The 9,425-nt window shown below is 33.5% G+C and overlaps 1 protein-coding gene across 3 annotated transcripts in view; it reads left to right on the plus strand.

Moving 5' to 3' along the window:
- LOC130903681 (epidermal growth factor receptor) overlaps positions 1–8,972 on the plus strand; it is an 87,823-nt gene extending 78,851 nt beyond the window's left edge. For all 3 annotated transcript variants that reach the window (XM_057815909.1, XM_057815907.1, XM_057815908.1), the window contains 4 exons: positions 3,067–4,591; positions 4,682–5,074; positions 5,134–6,574; positions 6,636–8,972. In XM_057815909.1, coding sequence (XP_057671892.1) covers positions 3,067–4,591; positions 4,682–5,074; positions 5,134–6,574; positions 6,636–7,355 — 4,079 coding nt within the window. In that variant the 3' untranslated portion in view covers positions 7,356–8,972. The remainder of the gene's footprint in view (positions 1–3,066; positions 4,592–4,681; positions 5,075–5,133; positions 6,575–6,635) is intronic.
- Positions 8,973–9,425: the final 453 nt, after the last annotated feature.

Here is a 9,425-nt window from a genome sequence, read left to right on the forward strand (position 1 = left end):
TCTTATGGTTTTTCAAACTATTTCCTTCAAGCAAATGTAGTAAAAATAATCATATGGTGTTAAATGTCAATTAAAAATTTTAAATTATGTATTTATAGGCTTCCGTTTTATGAATTTCTAGAATCAGTAATAGATAAAGAAGAAATTCGTGACCCTAATATTATAAATTATTCCACAGGATATCCTTTTACATCTTCAATATTACGTTTTCTCGTTCATTGCAATTCCAACTTAATTTGAAAGTACTTTACCTGTTCCTAACAATTTGCACTCATTTTTTTGTCTTCAGTACGACTTTTGTTGTGCGTTTTGAATTCCTTTTTTATTTTTTCAAGGAAAACTACGTTTGTACAAAAATATAAGAATCTAGTATATAGGACAAACATCTTAACAATAATATAAGAGATATATGAACATAAAAATTTAGCGAAACTTCTTTTACATCCATATTATGTAATTTGTAGACGAATATTATGACACTGATTGATGTTTTTTGTCTGTCTAGTCACGAAAGGTCTTAGATTAACGTATTTTATGGTTAATTTAGCAATTAATTTCTTCGTAATTGTTCTACCGTAGCCGAAATGTGTAATAACCTATAGGTTAATTTGTATGGACAATATCAGGCATCAAATTTCGTTTTTTTGGAGATTGAACAGATATGTCATTTTCGCAGTAATATGACACCTTATCTATACAAAGAAAAATGCAAGAAAAATTTTTTACTCTCAAATGCATTTTCTTTGAAATTAAATCACTTTTTATACAATTATCCTTATAGTACAATAAACAAACATAGTAAAATTGAAGGAAGACAAGTTTGCAGGATAAAGAACAGTTTAGTTAATGGCACTTTTGAGCATCGAGAATGAAGTGTTAAAAAATAGTAACACAGCTTTATAGAGATTGAGAGTCGCTTCAATTTATCGCGTGGTTTAGGAGTCAGTCATGATGGTTATTGCGGGAGTTATTCTGTTGAAACTTCTTGCTTCCCACTGACAGAAAAATGGCAGAATTCGTAGGAGCAATATCAAAGAAGACAAAGTGATTAGTATTACGCATATAATATTGTATAGAAAAGAACCATGTCGAAGTTGGGTATTATCTTGAACGATGAACGTTAAACATAGAGGAATTGAAGTTTCGCATCGGAGAACCGTATCATGGCGAAGATATTAAGAAAATAGAACGATTAGAATCTGGTTTTTCAATACATTCAAAGAGTATCAATTAACATTCTTCTTTTGCATCAGAAATCAAAGCTTTTCATACCAAATCTATCAACTATATACAACGCGAGATATAAAACATGGTTTTTTATTTCGATAAACCCATGTTTCACTTTGATCAAAAGAAGCAAAGTGTATTGAATCTCGAGAAATAAAAGGATGTCGAAATTGAACGATGACTTGCAATATGTAGTTGATAGATTTCTTTTGTATTAAATGGGAACGTTAGTCAATATATGTATGTATCTACATCATGAGAAGAATGTTTCGTAAAACATATTGATGTAATAGAATATTCAATTTTAAATATTTAACGAATTAATGGGTGTTTCTTGCTTATTCATTTCATAAAAAATTAAATTTTTACAACTTGTACGTCACTGTTTTGCGAAAATAAATTCAACGACGGCGCCAAGGAGTTCTCTTATAATATATATATATATAACGGGAATAATCTCAGCTACTTTGAAACACCGCACACCCCCTGAAGAGTGCCCGACAACCTTCCATACCTGTACTTAAATTAAAAACAGGTAAATGCATCTATAATGCAGAGATCACGTAACAGAATCGGACTTTGAATGCTTCGAGAATTTGCAAAACGTAACGAACAAAACATTAAAAAAAATTATATGATAGCAAAAAGACAGAATTCAAAAATATGTTGACTTTGAAATATAAATTGGCATTCTTCAATGACAACTACCTCCTTAAGACGAATTTATTCCAAATTTCCTTTTTATTTATTTATTCTTTTCTTTTTGTTATAAATGATCAAACTGGGCATTCAATAATGAATCAATTGAACTGATTTTATAAAATATATTCCGTTGGATTTTCAACATCGAGACTTTTGAATTCTGATGTGGGCGAACAAGTTACGGCAAACGTAACACGAATCCGTGACTAAATTTCAAATATCTGCGGCATTCTTTAGGATCTTTAGCCATAACAGTGCCTCTATTTGTTTTTGAAAAAAAAAATACGTTATACTCTAATTTAAATCAACTACTAACCCGTATTTGTTATGGTAATAAATTGAATTTACGATCGGAATATAATGTTTCTGGAAATTACTATGTTAACGAAATCGATATTTTGAAATATTAATTTGTTAATTATTCTTTTTCTGCCCACTAATTGATTATTACAAATGACAAAAATCGAATAGGTGACGTATGTTATAACCTCAACATTTGAATTATTGCAACTTAAAACGGAGGTGTTTAACAATTTAATAAACATTGTGTTAGAGTAGGCAGCACGTGGGCTCTTGCCCTGAATTGGTGTTCTTCAGATTCTTTACCATTCCAAGGTACCAGTTTTATCAAATCTTACTTTTCGGAAATATGAGGATTTGGCATGAATCTATTTCAGATGATACTTAAATGAATAATAAACTTGAGTGGTTTTATGGAAGACGAATCAATTCTCGCAAACTCTTAGCGTCTTTTTTCGTATTATTTTTTCAAAAAATTCTGCTCTTTCATTTTCTCTAATATATTTTTATTATTTCTTTATATATATACACATCTATTTTGACCTAGAAAAGTAGGCTAAAGTGTTAATTTGTTGATAAAACAAACATTTTCCCACCTTTAGTAAAAAGAAAGGTTGGAGTTCATGTGGTACACAAACCAAAAAAATAATTTTAAAAACCAAATCCTTCTCAAGGTGTGAGTAAAGACGGCAAATTATTCAAGTTGCTTCGAAAAAATATATAGAAATACTTGAAACTTTCTCGCGGTTTAATCAATTTTTGTAATAATCTCTCGATCTTCTGAATAAATCGAAATTTCAATATTTACAAAAACTTACTGTTTTTTTTTTGTTCTAGTTTGTATTGGTACGAACGGCCGATTATCAGTTCCATCGAATCGGGATAGACACTACAGAAATTTGAAGGATAGATACACAAATTGCACTTACGTAGACGGTAATCTTGAACTAACATGGCTACAAGAACCCAACCAAGATCTCAGTTTCTTACAGTCGATCAGAGAAGTAACAGGATATGTTTTAATTTCTCATGTCGATGTAAAAAAAGTGGTACTACCAAATTTACAAATTATAAGAGGAAGAAATGTATTTTTGATGAATATAGCTAACGAAGAATTCACCCTTATAGTAACAATGTCGAAGATGATGAGTTTAGAACTTCCTGCTTTGCGAGACGTCTTAAAAGGAGACGTTGGATTTTTGAATAATTACAATCTTTGCCACATTAAAACTATCAATTGGAAAGAAATAATATCGGACGGAAATTTCTCTTACGTTTACAATTTCACATCCCCCGAAAGGCAATGTCCCGCTTGCGATCGCGAATGTGAAAACGGCTGTTGGGGCGAAGGCAAAAAAAATTGTCAACAGTTTTCCAAAGTTTTCTGTAGTCCACAGTGCGCGGGTGGTAGATGTTTCGGTACCAAACCCAGAGAATGCTGTCACCTTTTTTGCGCCGGAGGATGTACCGGTCCGACCCAATCCGATTGCATAGCTTGCGTAAATTTCTACGATGACGGTGTTTGTACACAAGAATGTCCTCCAATGCAGATCTACAATCCTAGTACATATTCCTGGGAACCAAATCCCGCCGGAAAATACGCTTACGGTGCTACGTGCGTGAAAAAGTGCCCGGAACATTTATTGAAAGATAACGGAGCGTGCGTAAGGACTTGTCCGGCTAATAAACACGCCAAAAATGGCGAATGTGTACCTTGTGAAGGACCGTGTCCCAAACCTTGTACCAGCGACGGTACTATACATTACGGTAACATCAACTCGTTTCGGAACTGTACCGTTCTCGAGGGTAATATCAATATCCTTCAGACTTCCTTGAACGGTTACCAACACGTTTACGATAATTTCACTTTCGGCGAAAGATACCCTCCGATGCATCCGAGTGCCTTAGAAGTGTTTAGTTCGTTGAAACAAATAACGGGATATTTAAATATACAAGCCTACCATCCCGATTTTAAGAACCTTTCGTGCTTCCGAAATTTAGAAGAAATCGGCGGGAGAACTTTATACGAGTATTCTACTTCGTTATATATCGTTAAAACGTCTTTGGAATCATTGGAACTCAGTTCGTTGAAAACTATAAAAATGGGAACCGTTGCTATACTAGAAAACCAACATTTATGTCTCGCCGAAGGTATCAATTGGAAATCGCTACAAAAAAGCAACGAAAGTCATCTTATGTTATCGAATAATAGTGATAGCGGAAGCTGTAAAAAACGAGGACTGGTATGCGATTCCCAATGTAGCGACGACGGATGCTGGAGTCCTGGACCTAATCAATGTCTCTCTTGTTTGAACTACAGATTAGGCCGCACTTGTTTGCAGAATTGTAACGTTAAACCAGGGTAAGTTATTTATAATTAACTATTATAATATATTGTTGATAAATTGGTTACATTTTACGTATTTTTTACATTTAAAATTATTTGTTGTAGATTATATAGAGCCAGTACGAACGAATGTAAGCCGTGCCACGAACAGTGCGGTTCTTCTTGCCACGGCCCCGGAGCTGATAACTGCACGTCTTGCAAACATTTACGCGACGGCAACTTTTGCGTGTCAAAATGTATGCTAAATAAATATGAAGAACACGGTTTTTGCCAACAGTGCCACCAAAACTGCGTCGAAAGTTGTACCGGTCCTTCTAATGTTCTTGGAAAAGGAGGATGTGACGCGTGCCAACTTGCCATTATCAAAGAGAATAATTACGTTTGTTTGAATAGGAAGGATACATGTCCTGACGGTTATTATTTTGAATATATCGGACCGCACAGTTTGGAAGGTTCGAATCCTAATACGACGGCCGTCTGTAGAAAATGTCATCCTAGGTAAGTTGTTAACAATAAATGTTTAGAATGTTTTTAATTCGACGAAATATTTTTTATAGATGCAAGAAATGTACGCAGTACGGTTTCCACAAGTCAATATGTCAAGAATGTACCCATTTCAAAAAAGGCGAACAATGCGAAGACGAATGTACCCCAGATTATTATCCCGACGTTACCACTAACGAATGTATATCTTGCGATAAAGAATGCCGAGGTTGTACCGGTCCAGGTCCGGATAATTGTATTCAATGTCAAAGTACGAAATTTTTCGCCGACGGTTATATCGATTTGAACAGTACAAAGTTCACCTGCGTAACTACTTGTCCAATAGATTATCCCTATAGACTTTTTTCGGTGGATGCTAACGCGTACTGTTCGAACATAGCTTCCAGTTCTATGTTAGCTTCCGAGAAACACACATCGGAAATGATCATTATCATAGTAGGAGTGATAGTAGGCGTTTGTATTTTGGTACTTTTAGCAGGTTTCTTCTATTATTGTCAGAGAAAAGAAAAACTCAAAGAAAACGCTATGAAAATGACTCTAGCTTTGACAGGTTTAGAAGACGACGAACCTTTAAGACCGACGAATGTAATGCCGAATATAGCAAAATTGAGAATCATCAAAGAAACGGAATTGAGAAAATCTAATATCTTAGGATGCGGCGCTTTCGGTAAAGTATACCAGGGTGTGTGGAATTTGGAAGGTGAAGGTCATAATTCGGCGAAAATACCCGTCGCTATTAAAGTATTAAGAGAAGATACCGGAGCCAATACAAGTAAAGATTTCTTAGACGAAGCTTATATTATGGCTACAGTCGATCATCCGAATCTGCTTCAACTTTTAGGCGTTTGTATGACTTCTCAAATGATGTTGATTACTCAATTAATGTATCTCGGTTGTTTACTGGACTTTGTAAGAAATAATAAAGACAGAATAGGTTCTAAAACATTCCTAAATTGGTCTACGCAAATAGCCAGAGGAATGGCCTATTTGGAAGAAAAACGTTTGGTACATAGGGATTTGGCAGCTAGGAATGTTTTACTTCAAACTCCTGGTTTAGTTAAAATAACCGATTTCGGTCTAGCGAAACTACTAGATATAAATGAAGAAGAGTACAAAGCCGCTGGTGGTAAAATGCCTATCAAATGGTTAGCTTTAGAATGTATACAACATCGTATCTTTACACATAAATCGGACGTATGGGCATTTGGTGTTACGGTATGGGAATTACTCACGTTCGGCGACCGCCCTTACGACAACGTCCCCGCTAGAGATGTACCTGAATTATTAGAAAAAGGCGAAAGGCTACCGCAACCTGAAATAGCCAGTATAGAAGTTTATATGATACTAATCAAATGTTGGATGTTGGACGCTGAAAGTAGACCTTGCTTCAAAGAATTAGAAGAAGATTTTTCCAAGATGGCACAAGATCCCGGAAGATATTTAGCTATTCCCGGAGATAAATTTATGAGACTGACGAATTTCCCTAACCCACAGGTAAATACTAATTATTATAAATATCCCGAAATGTTGAATTTAACAATTTTTTTTATTTTAGAATGACAGAGAAATTGTTCGAAGTCTAGCTTCCGTCATGGAATCATCGCATAGTACCTTCGAGAACGATAACCATCTACAGCCCAAATCTAGAGCTCCCCTACACGCTTCGCTATCGGATAGTAGTTCATCACAAAATCAAAATCATCTGAATCAAAAGTTGTTGAGGTACGCTCAATCCCATGGATTCGATTCCTCAGTTCCTACACAATCTGATGCATCCAGCATCAAATACTGCGGTAGTTTAATGAAAATGAGAGACGATATCGGCTCAGACGAATACGATTCTGTAGCTAGATCGCAAGCTAAAGTTGGTACATTGAAATTAGATCTTCCCGTCGACGAAGACGATTATTTGATGCCTTCTCCGCAACAAGGTCAAGGAATTACCACCTACGTAGATTTAATCGATTCCAAATCGTCTGATCCTTCAACTTCTTATACTAATTACCAAGATTTTTACAAAAACAACATCGATAATCCCGAATATCTGATGAATAACGATACGCCTAGTCAAACAGTAGGACTTCCCACAGTTTCGGAGTTCGTTAACGCTTCCTCGGGTACTTTAGGCCAAGCATCCGGATTTAAACCACCTCAAATGTATTTACCGCAAAAAAGTACAGAAGAAGAATCCGATCACGAGTATTATAATGATTTCGATAGGCTGCAAAGAGAATTACAACCTCTGCAGAAAAATATAAACGGGGCTATCGTTTGAAAAAATATACGGGGATTTTATTTTTTCTTTTTCTAATGTACAAAAAATGATGTACAAACATATATTAAGACGAAGTCAACAAAATTGATGTGCTTTGATTTCAAGATCGCTTGATATGATATCAACGATATAGATTCAAAGAGAATGTAGGACATGAAGGTAATTTTTTGAAGAAAACTTGAACGGAAAACGTAGATCGTTCCTATTTTAGGAATATAACGTTAATAAAAAATCAATTAACGAATTAAAACCCATTATTATTTATTTTTGAACATTAATGAGCCGAAGCACTTTTTGTCAATGCAAAATATCTCGCTGTTGCACCAGAGAAAAGCTCTTTACCGACATTTTTGTGACAGTTAATAGTAAGCTTGGAGAAGCTCGTTTCTATCTAAGTTCATTATTATATTTGATTAATTATGGCCATTACGTTTATTTGACTCATCGAATATTTTAATAACTTCAATTTTCATATTTTTATGTGATTCTTCAGGATAATTCAAAATTCTTCTGATTTGTGGCTCTTTCGTGGTCGAAATAATCGCGATCTAAGTATATTGCCAGTACACGATGGTTTGTGAGTATAAATTGCAATATCATGGTCCGAATTCGCCAAATAAGTACAACATATACAAAATTAATCTATGTCGTTTATATTTTCAACCAATCTTGTATATGAATTTTCAAAAAGCCTATCCCCATATTATAATCAACAGGGAAACCGAAAAACACGCGAAAAATACGCGACCGAATTAAATTTAGAGCAGTTTTTGACTTTGTTTGCATTTGTACTTTCAATGCGGAGGCGAGGCTGTGGAAAAACGATACTGTTTTAAATGCTACTTAATTAGATTATATATGAACTCTAAAAGTCAAAATAATTGACAATAACTGTAGTGCCATGAAGATGGCGAAACTTATGTACATAATTTTTGCATGAAATTTTACTATATGAAATGATACAAGAAAAATGAAAATCGAACTACTATCACTATAGTATTTTGGATTTTACAATTTTCCTGTGTACGTTTCTTTTTTGTATATATACATATTTGTATTTAACTATTAGGGTGAGTTATTGAGGGGAAAAGTGATGCCAATATCCTAAATATTCTTGCCCAAACTATCTGTGATAAATTTTTAATAAATTTTGTACAATACGAATATTTTGATATAATTAAGAATATTTTAAATAATAGCGTCATTATAACATCGACCAAAAACGATATTCGACATTCAAATCTCAAAATTAATCAGTTTTTACACCTACTTCAAAATTGAGAAGAAAACTTTTTAATCAGCGTCAATAAATCAATAATAGTTTTATTATTTTTTGGTAGATGTCACTAGAAGCTGCTATTTCTTACGAAACTATCAAGTTGAAACATTAAGATTCTATTAATTCGAATATTATAACAAAATCTCTGATAAATCTCATTTGTACGTATTTTTTTTTATATATATAAAATGTTTGGACCTTAAAAACTGTTATTACTTATTATTTTGTTATAAAAGCACTAAAAGTTGTGCCATCTTATTCTAGGAGAAAGTGCCTTGTAATTTTTCCATATGAATATGTTTATAAAGATGATTTTTAATAAAAGCTATATTTTAAAATACGTGTTTTAATACCATTTTCTGATAGAGAAAAAAATAAAAGTGATTTCTTTCATTTTGTCGTTGCATAACCTTTCTATCAACTCGCTATTGAAAGCTATAAAGCTGGTTGCATAACTATTAGTTATCTATTTTAGAATTTATGAATGAAAACAAATCGATTAATACAAATTTAGAATAAGTATAATGGGAATAATTCCAGTGAGAATAAAAAATCAGGCCACAAATAGTCGTTCATGATTTAAAATATTCAGTTTTTTACATTTGTGTAAATACTTGACAACCTTCCTTTAAACTTTAAATTTATGAATCATAAAAAAGTCGATTGATACAAATCTAAAGTAAGCATAATGGGATTAATTCCAGTGAAAATAAAAAAATCAGACCACATTCATGACTTATTACGTTTGTGTAGATACTTGACACCTTCCTTTAAATCTGCGGGTTACCGTT

The sequence above is a fragment of the Diorhabda carinulata genome, chromosome 2, assembly GCF_026250575.1.
Source record: "Diorhabda carinulata isolate Delta chromosome 2, icDioCari1.1, whole genome shotgun sequence".
In the NCBI taxonomy this organism is placed as follows: Eukaryota; Metazoa; Arthropoda; class Insecta; order Coleoptera; family Chrysomelidae; genus Diorhabda; species Diorhabda carinulata.